General features: G+C 46.0%; 1 protein-coding gene across 3 annotated transcripts in view; it reads right to left on the reverse strand.

The window, feature by feature from the left end:
• The window catches only part of MTFMT (mitochondrial methionyl-tRNA formyltransferase), a 45,099-nt gene that overhangs the window by 25,856 nt on the left and 2,389 nt on the right, over positions 1 to 16,854 (reverse strand). For 2 of the 3 annotated variants that reach the window (XR_001445942.3, XM_015142472.3), the window contains exon 1: positions 2,317 to 2,542. Coding sequence is in view for 2 of the 3 variants with exons in the window: in XM_015142472.3 (XP_014997958.3) it covers positions 2,317 to 2,516 (200 nt within the window). In the remaining variant the exon portion in view is untranslated. Of the gene's footprint in view, positions 1 to 2,316; positions 2,543 to 16,854 lie in introns of those variants that run through there. The other variant, XM_077939586.1, reaches the window with a different exon arrangement.

Genomic DNA, 16,854 nt, shown 5'->3' on the forward strand with positions numbered 1-16,854 from the left:
GTGTTAAGGCAATGACTCAAAGCTAAAACGACTTCACATATCGCTAAGAATGTGTATGATTAAACTCATGAAGCATTTAGGGCTAAATGATTAAAACTAATGTGAGAGACTGAGTTTTCATTTTTTCTTTTTTGAGATGGAGTCTCACTCTCTCACCCAGGCTGCAGTGCAGTGGAGTGATCTCAGCTCACTGTAACCTCTGCCCCCGTGGTTCAAGTGATTCTCCTGATTCAGTCTCCCAAGTAGCTGGGATTACAGGCATGCACCACCACACCCAGCTAATTTTTGTGTTTTTTAGCGGAGGTGGGGTTTCCCCAGGTTGGCCAGGCTGGTCTCAAACTCCTGACCTCAAGTCATCCGTCTGCCTCCACCTCCCAAAGTGCTGGGATTATACGCGTGAACCACCATGCCCGGCCTCAGTTTTCATTTTTTATTTAATTTTCATTACTTAAAATGTAAAGAGCGACACATGGCTAGTGGCTACTGTTTGAACAGTATCATTCTAGGGATTTCCTGTGCATACAGAAACATATATAGTATGGATACTTTACACAATTGGGATGTTACATACTGCTTTGCATTTTTTTCCTCTTAACAATGCTATTTATGCCATGATGTGAGTCTTCTTGAAAAATGGGTTACATATACATATACTCGTATTTGCACTGAACATTTCTAGAAGGAACTGAAAACAGTGGCTGTCTCTGGATAAAGGAACTGGGAACTACTAAAGAGAGGCGGAAGGAAGTAACTTTTCACTGTATATCCTTTGAATCTATGGAACTTTTTTTTTTTTTTTTTTTACCATAACCATGATATCATCACACTACTTTTTAAAAAACAAAAATACATAACATGGGCATCATTCCACGGCAGTACATGTAGCACTACCTCATACTTTTTACCTACGGCATAGTATTCTAGTACCCAGGGGGGTATATTTATTAAACAGGTATTGTATGCACATGTTGAGGAGTTATGAGGAGTATGTCCTGGGGCACTATAAAGCAAGCACAGGAATAATGCAGCTGCCAAGTGAAGCATCATCAGAAGTATGAGGATAGGCCAGGAATGATGGCTCATGCCTGTAATCTCAGCACTTCGGGAAGCCAAGGTGGGAGGATCGCTCGATCCCAGGAGTTTGAGATAAGCCTGGACAACATGGTGAAAACCCGCCTCTACAAAAAATTTAAACATCAGGCATGGTGGTGCGCGCCCGTAGTCCTAGCTACTCTGGAAGCTGAGGTGGGAGGACTGCTTGATCCTTGAGGTCGACGCTGCAGTGAGCTATGAGCTGGCCACTGCACCAGCGCGAGACCCCGCCCCAAAAACAAACAAAAACAAAAGTGTTGGTATAAATGTATAAATGCAGTGAGAGACGCATGTGACAACAGCACATGGAGGATGTGCAAAGGGAACACAGGGTTTCCTGCCGGGTGTGTGCACAGTGGGGTGTGTAGAGGGAGGAAAACCACACAGGGGATTGACGAAGGATTCAATACATGAGGGGCTGCAGTGACGTATTTCTAGGGAAGAGGAGATAGGGATGACAAAAAAAAGTGGAAGGGGGACTGCGTCAGGAAAAAACAGAATGGGGAAATAAAAAACATTAATTGGGAAAAAGAGAGAAGTAAATATGGTCTTGCCACCACATACCATGGACTCTCAGGACTGGTTGGATTTCAAATAATTTTCTTTCCCAGTAAACAAGACTTGTTAAATATTATGAATACTAAATATATACCTAACAGTTCTGATTTATAAATTTATCCTTTTGAAAACAGGAAGCTTGTGGACTATGTCCTTGTATACAAGGAGCACAGGGGGAGCAAAAGAGCAAGACATGGGTGTGCCTAAGGAAGGTGGCAGGAGGAGGAAATGCAAAGCAGGGAGAACTTTGAAGTGGGACCGGGTTTTAGTCCGAACCACCTCGGCTGATGACCTTCGGCAATCGCATCACCTCTCTGAGCCACGGATTCCCCACACGCAAAACAGGCAGGGAGGCCGTGGGACTGGCCCGGGGGATGCAGGCAGAGCGCCCAGCCCCGGCTAGGCACAGCGTGGGTGGCGGGGCGTCTGGAGAACCCACAGAAGCGGCGGGGAGTGGGGGTCGCAGACCGCAGGGACTGGGCGCCCAAAGGCTGACCGGCGGGAATGGCGCACCTTCCGGGCGCCGGGAGACGCCAAGATCTGGGCCCACACCGCTATGGCGCCCCTGCTTTCCGCGACCAGAAGTCCAAAACCCTCGGGGCCGGCCGCCCGGGCGCCGCCTGGGGGCCTTCAGCGGCCGGGTTCCCGGATCCCTGGCCCGGGTACCTGGCGGCGTGCAGCGCCCGCAGCGCCTCGCGGGCAAACTGGTCCGTGCCGAAGAAGAGCACCCGCCAGGGAGGCTTCTCGCGGACTCTGGAGTCCTCCCAGCCGAGCCGGGCCAGCGCTCGCCACTGGGGACTCGGCCTCCCACGCCCAGCGCCATGAGCCAGCGGAGGACCCCAACAGCGCCGCACCAACACCCTCATCGCCTAGGCTGCCGGCGGCCCGCTCTGCGCAGGCGCGTCGGGGCGGGGACAAGGGTGCAGCCTGGGGCAGGCGGGGCTTGCCTGCTTGGAGGCGGGGTCTGGTTGGAATTGGTGAACGAATTTGCCCGCTACAGCGGCCCTAGATTTTTGTTCTGTTTATTTGCACTATGTAGCCAATCCTCCCGATTAAGTCTTTCTTTTCTTTTTAAAATCATTTATTTATTTATTTATTTTTAAATTTTTTTTTCTTTCAGAAAGGGTCTTGCTCTGTCGCCCAGGATGGAGTGCTGTGGCGCGATCACGGCTCACGGCAACCTCACTGCTCCTGGGCTCAAGGGATCCTCCCACCTCACCTTCCGGAGTAGCTGAGGTACAGGCACACATCACCATGGTCAGCTGATTTTTTGTAGAGACAGTATCTCACCATGTTGCACAGGTCTCAAGCAATCCTCCTGCCTCGGCCTCCCCAAGTGCTGAGATTACAGGCGTAAGCCACTGAGCCGGCCCAGGATAAGTCTTTTGGTAACAAATCGTACGTGTTTCAGACAATGAAACCTCATGTATGTAGTGCATGTCATTTTCTCAACCATTATAACCAGTATTTGCTGAGTACGTTTTTGCTAAGCATTTTATATTCATTATTCTGGTTAATCATCAGGTCAACCTTAGGAGGTAAATACTATTACAACCACGTTACTGAACAGAATCTGAGGCTCTGTGAAAGTAAGGACTTATCAGTGTATGAGGTTCACACAGCTAGTAAATGACAGAGCAGAGGTGGGACTCTTGTAATTCCAAGGCTTGTGATCCTAGCCGTTTGGCCTTCACAGCGATCCTATGTATTAAGCAAGTCAATTACCCACATTTTGCACCTGAGGAAATTGAGGCTTAGTTACTTGCCTGCAATTACCTTCCTGAATCGAAGGTTCCATCTTTACTCCTCCCCTGTGGGTTCCTTTGCACACAGAAGGATACCATAGAGGTGATTCCTAGGGAAAATGGACAGGGAACCTTATCCCCTGAAGACCTCTGAGGACCGTTAGTGCTTAGATTCTGTATCCCCAAAGCGTCCTTGAGTAGAATCAGACATCCATGAAACAGCATCTGAGCACAGACCTCAACCGAATTTTGTTCTAATCTAATTCTCCCCCCCTTTTTTTTTTTTTTTTGAGACAGAGTCTTACTCTGTTGTCCAGGCTGGAGTGCAGTAGCACGTGATCTTGGCTCACTGCAACCTCCGCTTCCCAGGTTCAAGTGATTGTCCCACCTCAGTTTCCCAAGTAGCTGGGACATGCGCCACTATGCCTAGCTAATTTTTGTATTTTTAGTAGATATGGGATTCACTATGTTGACCAGGCTGGTCTTGAACTCCTGACCTCAGGTGATCTGCCTGCCTTGGCCTCGCAAAGTGCTGGGATTACAGGCATGAACCACTGCGCCTGGCCATCTCACCACCTTTTCCCATCACACAGTCTTAAACCCAGTGACCCTGGACCAGTCCTTTTTCCTAATTTATGAGCTCTGCACATCCCTGCTACTGCGCCTTTGCTCACGCTCTCCTTCCTAGACTGCCCTCCCACATCATTCCTCTCTAAATTGTATGCATTCTTCAATGCCAAGTTCAGACATTCATCCTGAAGCTTTGAGCTCTTGCCTCTTTAGATTTATTCTTTCTCCATGTGCCCTGTTTTTTGTTGTTGTTGTTGTTGTTCTTGTCTTTGTTTTTGTTTTTGAGACAGAGTCTTGCTCTGTCGCCCAGGCTGGAGTGCAGTGGTGTGATCTCGGCTCACTGCAACCTCTACCTCCTGGGTTCAAGTGATTCTCCTGCCTCAGCCTCCTGAGTAGCTGTGATTACAGGCACCTGCCACCACGTCTGGCTAATTTTTTGTATTTTTAGTAGAGACAGGGTTTTGCCATGTTGGGCAGGCTGTCTCGAACTCCTGACCTCGGGTGATCCGCCTGCCTCGGCCTCCCAAAGTGCTGGGATTACAGGCATGAGCCACCACACTCAGCCCATGTATCCCCTTAATACTCTGTAGGGACCCCCATTTCTCACATAGTTTGGTATTATTGAGGAAGATTTTCTAATGTATGCATAGACATTGAGAAATTCACATGTGTTTTGAATAGAAAAGAGAAGCAAAGAGGAAGATATTCCAGTAATTTTGCTTATCTGATCACATATGAGAAGGAGAGTGAGATGGAACCCCAAACCTCTATTCCCTTGATCAAGTTCTGTTCCAGTATCCTCTCTTAGGGTAAGCAGAATGTGATTCTAATATTCAAAGACTGGTCTTTTCCCATACAGCATGACCTAGAAATACAATGCAAATAGTCATCTGGTTTTCACCTTAGAATTTGGCTGCTGCAGGCCGGGCGCGGTGGCTCACGCCTGTAATCCCAGCACTTTGGGAGGCTGAGGTGGGCAGATCATGAGATTGAGGCCATCCTGGCTAACGCAGTGAAACATCATCTCTACTAAAAGTACAAAAAATTTGCCAGGCGTGGTGGCGGGTGCCTGTAGTCTCAGCTACTCAGGAGACTGAGGCAGGAGACTGGCGTGAACCCAGGAGGCGGAGCTTGCAGTGAGCCGAGATCATGCTACTGCACTCCAACCTGGGCAACAGAGCAAGACTCGATCTAAAAAAAAAAGAGAGAATTTGGATGCTGCCTAAAGTGTAAACCTTGGTACACTTTAGGAGGAGGAGGCAACAAGCATTTCCACTTCCTGTTCTCATCATCTCACCCCACCCCATGACTATATGGGTATTATATCTGCAGGGCGAGGATAACTACCACAGAACAGAACTCCGGTTGGTAAGGTGTCCAACGCCTAAGTCCACAAGAACCCCTGCTTGTGGCCTAGGAGGCAATGCCACATTTGACCAGGGGAAGGACTGCTACACATAGGTGTCAGCCCAGTGCCAGAGGCAGGAACTGACCTCTGGGCACAGCCCAGTGAAGCCTTTTGAGATGCAGTTCCTAACGAGCCACTCCAGGTACAGCCATCACCTGCCTGTGGTTGCATCAGATGCCAGATGCTGGCAAGGAGGTGCTGCCCACCAGTCTGTCCCGTCACAGAGCGTAGCGGATAGTTCATTTGCTCCAGTGCCTCTGACGGAATCTGCCCTCTGTGTTGTTACTGCCCTGTGTGGTCCAGTAGATGTCACTCCCTAACCTGTCCAGTCTCTCTGTAAATCAGGGCTGGGGATGAAAGGCCACACGCAGCAGCATGGATCCACAGGACTCTCTCCTTGAGGAGAGAGACTGGAGAGGTTAAGGGACATCTAAGGGGTGTCGGGAACCCCAGGAAGAGAAGCCAGATATAGCACAGGTAGGAGAAGTAGCCTAACAATATGGACATTTCCTCGTTGCTGCTGAGGGGCGTCCTAGAAAACCAAAATAATATTTCAAAGTACACTTAAAGAGACCAAATCTTAAAAACTTTAGTCCTAACCCCTTACCCCCAGCAAAAACGCTAGACGGTGTTAACAAAGCTGTATGTTGTTAACAGGAGGAAAGACTAGTTAGTAAAATAGCTACAGCTGTGGCCAGTTCTTGTTCTTGGACACCTGTGTTTTTATCCAAAAACACTTTTTGATGCTGTTCTCTGAAATCAGTTTCCACATATGCAGCGATAAAACAGAAGTCCTTTTTTAAACAAAATCACCTTTGCTACTTCCTAGACAGCCACTAGATAGCGCTATAGCCTTGCTTCCTCACCCTTTACCCTCAAGGTGGGACTCAAAGAAGGGCGATTGCATGCAATTGATGAGTTTCATAGTTTCTAATCAGCTGCTCACTAGCAAGCTTCCTTTATCTACCAACTTCAGAATATGATAAAGAGAGGATGAAGCTACCCCAAGGAAGTTTTGTATAGATTGTTATTATGAATATATATCATGTATCCTGTGTGGGATGGTAGCATATTTCTGTTCATATGTAAGGGCTATCAATAAATACACTTCTAAGAAAATTTTTCCTAGAAGTGTAATAATTTGGTTGGTTGGAGGTGCCTGTGGTATCCTCTTTACATTTTACAATAAAGATTATCATTCCCTGGAGATCTGCCAAAACCTTCTGGTCTATAATACATCCCTCTGTTGGAGATAATGATCATCTCAGTCTTTATGTAAGAGTTATAGAAAGGCTCATTTGCTTATATCCTGCTTTTGTGTGGGAATCCTACTTGCCTCCAATCCGATTTAGCTGACTCTGTAATAAATTAAACCAGAGCTACCCAGTCTTGTCATTAACAGGTGGTTTCTGCTCTCTCCTCACAGTTGGCCTAAAGACCCCTGTATATAATAAGTCAGAGATCTTGGCTTCTGGAAAAAATATCAAAATAAAACTTTATAGCCTCAGGGATAGGGGCTGAAGGGGCTGTACCAGGCACTCTTTTTTTTTTTCTTTGAGAGAGTCTTGCTCTGTCACCCAGGGTAAAGTGCCAGGACATGATTTCGGTTCACTGCAGCTTCGACCTCCCAGGCTCAGGTGATCCCCCAGCCCCAGCCTTCCAACTACAGGCACGCGCCACCATGCCCAGCTAATTTTTTTTTGTAGAGACAGGGTTTTGCCATGTTGCCCAGGCTGGTCTCGAGCTCCTGGGCTCAAGCAATCCTCCTGCTTTGGCCTCCCAAAATGCTGGGATTACAGGCTGCACCACAGCGCCTGGCCAAAATGCACATCCTCTTTACAGCGGAAATTCCCTACTGCAGATAGCTTTGCTTGAACTACAATGTGAATGCTGGGGCTTCTTGTGTTGACTGTATGGTCACCACGGTTGCCGCATCCCAAGGACATGGTCACTTCCTTGACTACCTATCTTGCCTCAAGTTGAACATTTGAATTGTTCCTCCTTGTTGGCTATTATGAATAATGCTACTGTGAACATTCATGTGCAAGCTTTTGTGTGGAAATATGTTTCCAGGCTGGGCATGGTGGCTCATACCTGTAATCCCAGAACTTTGGGAGGCCAAGGCAGGTGGATCACTTGAGGTCAGGAGTTCAAGACCAGCCTGGCCTACATGGTGAAACCCCATCTCTACTAAAACACAAAAATTAATTGGGAGTGGTGCTGCATAACTGTGGTCCCAGCTACTCGGGAGGCTGAGGCAGGAAAATGGCTTGAACCCGGGAGGCAGAGGTTGCAGGGAGCCAAGATCAAGCCATGCACTCCAGCCTGGGCAACCAAGTGAGACTCTGTCTCAAAAAAAAAAAAAAGAAAAAAAAAGAAAAAGGAAAAAAAAAAGAAATATGTTTCCAATTCTCTTGGGTATATACCTAAAAGTGGAATTGCTGAGCCCCACTCTATGTTTTAATTCTTAGAAGTGACAAGCTGTTTTCCAAAGTGGCCACACCATTTTACATTCCCACCAGCAGTGAGTGACAGTGTATCATCATATAACTACCAATACTGCAGGGAGTAAACTCAGGAGTTCAGGCCTCTTTGTGTAAACTGACTTTGCTGCTGCACATGGATGCCTGGCACATTGTACCAGAGCACTTACATCTCAGGATTTCCAGGATGCCTTTGTCTAGAAGCAGGTAATTGTGCAAATGTGGACTGCTGACCCAAGACCCACCTATGGAGAATTCATTATATAGGACTGAATGAAACTAATGATGAAACTCAGATTGCGTTTTGAAATGTTGTCAGTATTTTCTTTTATGTTCTATATTCTGCTAGGCATATGAAAAACATCTCTTTAGTCCTTTGTGTTCCATCTCTAAGCCTCAATGTAACAGGCTTTAAATGTTCAAACTGAAAGGAACTCTCAACACACATAAAGGAATTACCCTAAATCTCCCTGACTATTAGCTTTGCGAGTCCTACCCTTGGTTGCTATATTATTTGAGAGGACCCTCAAAATTAATGAAATGAATAATATTGTATACTTTAGATCATCTAGTTTTCAGAAATGAGGGACCAAATGCCTCAGAATACCTACCCACCTTGCCAAACCCCCTTAGAATCCAGGATGTATTAAATATTCTGTCTAGGCGGTCAAGACTGTAGAAAATCTTTTTTTTTTTTTTTTTTTTTTTTTTTTTTTTTTTTTGAGACGGAGTTTCAACTCTGTCATCCAGGCTGGAGTGCAGTGGCACAATCTTATCTCACTGCAACTTCCGCCTCCTGGGTTCAAGCAAGCGATTCTCCTACTTCAGCCTCCCGGGTAACTGGAATTACAGGCACCCGCTACCACGCCCGGCTAATTTTTGTATTTTTAGTAGAGACGGGGTTTCTCAATGTTGGTCAGGCTGGTCTCAAACTCCTGACCTCAGGTGATCCACCCACCTTGGCCTCCCAAAGTGCTGGGATTACAGGCGTGAGCCACTGCGCCTGGCCAGAAAATCTTAAATGGAAAATTTAATCCAAATGGATAAATTAATATGCAGGTAAATTTAAGGATGATGCCTCCAAAGAATGCAATTTGTTGTAAAATGGGTTACGCTTAGCAAAACAAAATTTTCCTTTAAAAAAATTTTTTTTCTTTCTCTAACTATAGTATGCCTGCAAATAATCAAGCCAGGCATGGTGGCTCACACCTATAATCCCAACACTTTGGGAGCCCAAGACAGAAGATAACTGGAGGCCAGGAGTTTGAAAGCAGCGTGGGCAAGACCCTGTCTCTACAAAATTTTTAAAATTAGCCAAGTGTGGTGGTGCATACCTGTGGTCCTAGCTACTCAGGAGGCTGAGGTGGGAGAATCACTTGAGCCCAGGAGATTGAGGCTGCAGTGAGCCATGTTCACGCCACTCCAGCCTAGGCAACAGAGTCAGAACCTGTCTTAAAAAAAAAACCAAAAAACAAAAAACAAAGAGTGCTTACTTGCCTGTGAATGGGAGGGACAAAACTGATACAAATTAACACACAATTCTTACTTACCAAGTTGTTTGACATTCCTCAAACACATTATTGAACAATATGTCTGCAAAATGAAACTATTCACAGTGCTGTGTCTGAGAATGATTAAATTTTAAGCACCTCCTATAGCTAAAAGAAAGGCTGATAGACTTTGATTTTATTCTACTCTTGGACTCTGGTTTAGTAGGGGACTGAAGGAAATGTTTGGTTATACTATAACCAGGAACAAGAGGTCAAAGACATAGAAATAATTAAAGGATTATGAATAAGGGTCAACAACATAGATAGTCTCAAATGCTATCGATAAGATGAAAGGGATTGGGGTGGTGGCTGCAGAAGGTCTTTTCTTGGAGAAAGTACATATTGTACTTGGTTTTACTGTTTCACACCAGGTTTTGCCAAACTTCCTATACTTTGCAAATATTCTTGAAATGCTTCCAGCAAAACTTGTGTCTGAAGAAAATACTTTGATCATGGAGATCCTTTTACTTCGGTATACAGATGACTTCCCTTTGAACACCTGTCACTCCTCTCAACCATCCTATTACAGATGAAGGCCTCAAGTCAGTGCTTCACTGGAAATAATTTTGGACTTACTTTCCTTACCTTTTCCAAAAATGTCCCTCACTAATTCCACTATTTGTTTTTTTTCTCCCTCTTCTGGGTTTAACATAAAAATTAGCCCCTAGAAGAAATATGTGGTTCCATTGGTATCATCATTTAACCACTCCTCTGATCCTCAATATTTGTATTTTTGTTTCAAAAAAAATTTTTTTTTTGTTTTTGTTTTTGAGACAGAGTCTTGCTCTGTCACCCAGGCTGGAGTGCAGTGGTATGATCTCGGCTCACTGCAACCTCCACCTCCCGGGTTCAAGTGATTCTCCTGCCTCAGCCTCCCAAGTAGCTGGAATTACAGGCACCCACCATCATGCCCAGCTAATTTCTTTTGTATTTTTGTAGAGACGGGGTTTCACCATGTTGGCCAGGCTGGTCTTGAACTCCTGACCTCAGGTGATCTGCCCGCCTTGGCTTCCCAAAGTGCTGGGATTACAGGCGTGAGCCTCCGCGCCCGGACAACAACAACAACAACAACAAAAACAAAAACAAAATTTTTTTTTTGAGACGGCATCTCACTCGGTCGCCCAGGCTGGAGTACAGTGGTGGATCATGCCTCACTGCAGCCTCAACCTCCTGGGCTCAAGCGATCCTCCTGCCTTAGCCTCCCAAATAGCTGGGACCACAGATGTATGCCACCATGCCTAGTTAATATTTTTTTAGAGATTGGGTCTCACTTTGTTGCCCAGGCTGGTCTCAGACTCTGGGCTCAAGTGATCCTCCTGCCTCAGCCTCCCAAAGCGCTGGGATTACAGGCAGAAGCCACCATGCCCACTCCTTTTTTTTCTTTCTGCTATTTTAAACAAGGTTGCAGTGAACATTCTTGAACATACATCTCTGCTGCCATGTGTCATCATTTCCTTACATCACCGCTTTCAGATTTCATTTTATTTTCCATGAAGTTTACTGAGAAGATAACGTGCTGCCGTTGGGGACTTGGAAGAACTATTGTTCAAACTGAATTGTTAAACTGGCTTCTACATGTAAATGATGCTTTTGAAAATGAGGGTGAGAACAAACAGCTAGCCAAAGGCCTGTCTACCCCTCCTGGCGCCAGCTGATGACAGATGGCCCACCCCAAGGAGCAGAACAGCCTGCCCTGGAAATGCAGAGCAGTTTCCACCACTTTGAAACCTTTGCTGGCTGTCAGCCTAGCAGTCGTCACATCTTCAGCATGGGGAGACAGGAGGCTGAGACTCAGGAAGATACTTAGCCTTAGGCCCTGAAGGTCAGGGCAAGACTCTGCCTCCTGGAACTTAACCCTGAGCTAAGGTTAAAGGGTCCTCTGCAATCCAGCTGAGGGTCAGGTTTCTGGACAGCTGAGCGGGTATTCCCTACCCTCTTGAATCCATCACAATTTAGGGAAAAAGTTCTCTTTCATACTGGTGTTTTACCTTATTTAGCAGAAAAACCAACCGGTTGACCCCAGGTGGAAATCTCCCATGTTTAAAGGGCCTGCACTTTGTCATTACACAATTGGCTCCTTCTGATAATAGTTTCTAAAATCCTTTGCTTTTTCACTCCTTGTAGAACCTTAATGCCTTTTGATAAAAACTTGAGGTCCCAGTGACTAGCTCAAGATCACACAGCTGGTCAGTAGCAAAGATGGACAGGACTAGAAGTTAGTTCTGCTGCCATGTTATTTAGTTATCCAATAAACCGTTTTTAAACATGCAGAATGTATGTATTAGTTACAGTACAGGGTAAATTTCTGTAACAGGGAGATCACCAAACTTTTCCCGTACATAACACTTTCAGAAGCGGATAGGTGGTCCAGGGCAGGTAGGTTGCTCAGCTACCTGAGGTCATTCAAGAGCTCAGATTCCTTCTTTTTTTTTTTTTTTTTGAGACGGAGTCTCGCTCGGTCGCCCAGGCTGGAGTGCAGTGGCCGGATCTCAGCTCATGGCAAGCTCCGCCTACCGGGCTCACGTCATTCTCCTGCCTCAGCCTCCGGAGTAGCTGGGACTACAGGCGCCCGCCACCTCGCCTGGCTAGTTTTTGTATTTTTTAGGAGAGACGGGGTTTCACCGTGTTAGCCAGGTTGGTCTCGATTTCCTGACCTCGTGATCTGCCCGTCTCGGCCTCCCAAAGTGCTGGAATTACAGGCTTGAGCCACCGCGCCCGGCCTCAGATTCCTTCTATCTTGCTGTCTGGGTTGGTAAACTTTTTTTTTTTTTTTTTTTTGAGAAGGGGTCTCATTCTATTGCCCAGGCTGGAGTACAGTGGTGTGATCTTGGCTCACTGCAACCTCCACCTACCAGGTTCAAGTGATCCTCCTGCCTCAGCTTCCCGAGTAGCTGGGACTACAGGCATGCACCAACAGCCTGGCTAATTTTGTATTTTCAGTAGAGACAGAGTTTCACCATGTTGCCCAGGCTGGTCTTCAACTCCTGAACTAATATGATCTACCTGCCTCGGCCTACCAAAGTGCTGGGATTACAGGCGTAAGTCACTGTGCCCCGCCGGCAAATTTTTTTTTGTTTGGTAAATGAGGATCAAATGGCAAATATTTTAGGTTTTGTGGGCCAATCATCACAACTACTCAGTTCTGCTAATGTAATGCCAAAGCAATGCTAGACAATATGTAAACAAATGAGCATAGCGTGTCCCAGTAAGATTTTTTATTTTTTTTTTTTACAAAACCATTCTGCAGGTCAGATTTAGCCCATAGGCCAGGCGCGGTGGCTCACACCTGTAATTCCAGCACTTTGGGAGGCCAAGGTGGGCGGATCACGAGGTCAAGAGATCGAGAACATTCTGGCCAACATGGTGAAACCGCATCTCTACTAAAAATACAAAAATTAGCTAGGCATGGTGGTGCGTGCCTGTAGTCCCAACCACTTGGGAGGCTGAGGAAGAAGACTTGCTTGAACCTAGGAGGTGGAGGTTGCGGTGAGCCAAGATCTCCCCACTGCACTCCAGCCTGGCGACAGAGCGAGATTCTATCTCAAAAAAAAAAAAAAAAAAAAAAAGATTTGGCCCATAGGTTAACAACCCCTGTCCTGAGATGTCCTTTCCACCATCATATCTGTGTTCCAGAAAGAGGAAGGAGGAAGTGGAGGGGTTGAATTTTCTCATAAAAATATGATCCACAAGTAGAAATAGTGCAGCATAGTCACACAATAGAATACTACACTACAACAGGAATGAAGGAACCACAACTATACACAACACGGATGAATCTCACAAGTATAATATTGAGCAAAAGAAGCTGACACAAAATATTGCATATTGATTAATTACATTTATATAAAGTATAAAAACAGACAAAATTAATTGGCCGGGCGTGGTGGCTCACGCCTGTAATCCCAGCACTTTGGGAGGCCGAGGTGGGCGGATCACAAGGTCAGGAGATCGAGACCATGGTGAAACCCCGTCTCTACTAAAAATAGAAAAAATTAGCCGGGCGCAGGGGCGGGCGCCTGTAGTCCCAGCTACTCGGGAGGCTGAGGCAGGAGAATGGCGTGAACCCGGGAGGCGGAGCTTGCAGTGAGCCGAGATTGCGCCACTGCACTCCAGCCTGGGCGACAGAGCGAGACTCCGTCTCAAAAAAAAAAAAAAAAAAAAAAAAAAAAAAAAAATTAATCTATGGTATTAAAAGTCAGGTTGCCTCTGTAAGGGATAGTGACAAGAGAAGACTTCTGAGATCTGGAAATGTTCTATTTCTTTTTCTTTTTTTCTTTTATTTGTTTTTTTTTTTTTTTGAGATGGAGTCTCGCTATGTCGCCCAGGGTGGAGTGCAGTGGCCGGATCTCAGCTCACTGCAAGCTCCGCCTCCCGGGTTTTTACGCCATTCTCCTGCCTCAGCCTCCCGAGTAGCCGGGACTACAGGCGCCCACCACCTCGCCCGGCTAGTTTTTTGTATTTTTTAGTAGAGACGGGGTTTCACCGTGTTAGCCAGGATGGTCTCGAACTCCTGACCTCGTGATCCGCCCGTCTCGGCCTCCCAAAGTGCTGGGATTACAGGCTTGAGCCACCGCGCCCGGCCTCTTTTTTTCTTTTAGAGACAGGGTCTTACTCTGTTGCTTAGGCTGGAGTACAGTGTGCAATGGTGCAATTGTTCTATTTGTTGATCTGGATGGCATATGTTCCCATGCATGACTGTGTCCACAAGTGAAAATTCACTAAGCTTAACATTTGTGTACTTTCCTGTATATATACTCCAATAAAAAAAAAAAATTTGTATAAATTTAAAAAAAAAGTGATTCTGAAGTTGCAATGACTTCTCAGCTCTATTTCGGCCAAAACTTAGTCAAAGGACCACTTATGACTGCAAGGAATCTGGGAAATGTAGGTTCATTAATTTTTTTTGATTATTTATTTTTTCTTTTTATTTATTTTTTAATTAATTGATTTTTATTTATTTATTTATTTAAGATGGAGTCTTGCTCTGTCACCCAGGCTGGAGTACAATGGCATGATCTCAGCTCACTGCAACCTCCACCTCCCAGGTTCAAGCGATTCTCCTGCCTCAGTCTCCTGAGTAGCTGGGATTAGAGGTGCACACCACCATGCCTGGCTAATTTGTATTTTTAGGAGAGATGGGGTATCACCAGGCTGGTCTTGAACTCCTGACCTCATGATCCGCCCACCTCGGCCTCCCAAAGTGCTGGGATTACAGCCATGAGCCACCACGCCTGGCCTGGGAAATGCAGTTTCTAGTTGGGTGGCCATATGCCTTTAAAATTTAGAGGATTGTCTTATTAAAAGAAGGGAAGAATGTAATCTGAGGGGAAATTAGCAGGCTGTGCTACAGTCCACACAGCAGTCACAGGCCCATCAAATCCTGCTGGGCATGACCTGTGAAGACCTCCACCCTGGCAGTAGAGTAAGTTCTCTGATTAGCCCACCTGGCTGCCCTTGCTACTGTTTTCTGGGAATAATTCCCTTGACCTTAGTTCTCTGTATTATCTGAGTTTACTCTGATAGGTTATTTGATTACTATGGAGCATGGTCACACTTTTTGTCCTTTTTCCCTTTTGCTTTTTTTTCTGCTTGGAACTTGGATATAATGGCAGGAGCTGCATCAGCTATCTTGGGGCCATGAGGGAATCTTAGAAACCTCAGCCCTGATTTCCTTGGTCTTTTGACATTAATAACAGGTTACTTCTGACATTCTTCTATGAGAAAATAAACTCATGGTTTAAACCACTGACATTGGGTCTTTGTTTCCCAGAGCCAAACACAATTCTCAACTGATATGGAAGGCCTCCCTAAGAAGATGACATTTAAGCTGAGGCTCGAAGGGCCAGCAGGTGGCAGATACCAGAATAGCAGAGGAAAGCCAAAAGCCCTTTCCACTCCACTCCACTGCTGACTGTCTATCATCTTCTAGGCAGGGAGATAAGGGACTAGAGAAGTCAGGAGAGATTTCAAGGTAGGATTTATTGGCCAGGAATGATATTGATGCTGTGAGGAAAGGAGGGCTTGGTGATGTACTCTCATCTCCATGTGTACGTCTCCTTCATGGCACTTGTCACACAAAGGTTGTGATGACATGAGGAACACCCATCTGCCTGTTCTGCTAGACTGGAGTCTCCATGAGGGCAGGGACAATGCTTTCAACTGTTTATCACTGGCATAATGCCTGGCACATGGCAACCATGGAACAAGTTATTGGATAGGCCATAGTAGAAAGAGCTAGGGTAAGAGGAGGGAGAGAAAAGGCACAGAAGCAGAAGAGTGGAGAACCTGGGATTGTGCAGGCTCCTTATTAAGGGGACACTATCCCATTAGAGTACCACAACACTCCTCCGAGGCAGACAAGGGGGATTGTGGTCAAATGGTTGCTTCAGGCACACACATGGCGTGGGCTGTCCAGCTCACACTGGCTATCCAACAGTCTCTCCTGGCTCTCCTGGCTACCCAACAAGCATGAGCTCTGGGTTGGCTATCTGTCGTACTCCCCTCCTTAGCCATAACAATTGATCCAAGAGATGGGTACATGACTTAGCCTGGACAATTAGAGTCATTTCCCAGGAATTTTTAAACAAGAGCTAAGAAAAGTAACTACTTCCCCTGCAGCTGTAAGAGTATGAGCCTGGGTTTCCTATCATCTGGTCAAACTTCCTGGAGGTGGCCAGCCTGGGGTGATGAGCCTGACACCCAGAGAAAAGCAGGGAAAGAGCCACAGAAACAAAACACCAAGGATTTTCAAATCCCTGGTTCCCATATGCCTCAGGTCAGCTCCACCCTGCCCTTCCTAGTTTATGAGCCAATAAATTCCTTTTGTGTTTAAGAGTGTTCGTGTTGAGTTTCTCTCTTGAAATCTATCAACTACCTTTCTCTCCAAAATGTACCCTGAATCTGACCATTTCTCATTGTCTCCACTGCCACCAGCCTGGTCCAAACTACTAATATGTTTTGCCCGGATGAATATAACAGACTCCCAATGGTCTCCCTGTTCCTCTCTTGCTCTCTTACAATCCATTTTCCACCCAGAGAGCCAAGTGATCTTAGACAAATATCAAGTAGATCACGTCACTTCCCTGCCTAAAACCTCCAGCAGCTTCTCATCACTTTTAGGGTAAAATATAACTCCTTACCCTGTTTTACAAGGCCCTGCACGATCCGCTCCTGTCTATCCTCTGACTTTATTCCATGCCACTTCCCCCTCATCACTATGATTCAGCTATATTGGCCACCTTTTTGTCGCAGACACATTAAGCTCATTATTTCTTCAGTGTCTTTGTACCTGCTTTCTTTTTTTTTTTTTTTGAGATGAAGTCTCACTCTGTCACCCAGGCTGGAGTGCAGTGGTGTGATCTCAGCTTACTGCAACCTCCGCCTCCCGGGTTCAAGAAGTTCTCCTGTCTCAGCCTCCTGAGTAGCTGGGACTACAGGCGCCTGCCACC

Source organism: Macaca mulatta, chromosome 7, assembly GCF_049350105.2.
Source record: "Macaca mulatta isolate MMU2019108-1 chromosome 7, T2T-MMU8v2.0, whole genome shotgun sequence".
NCBI classification, from domain to species: domain Eukaryota; kingdom Metazoa; phylum Chordata; class Mammalia; order Primates; family Cercopithecidae; genus Macaca; species Macaca mulatta.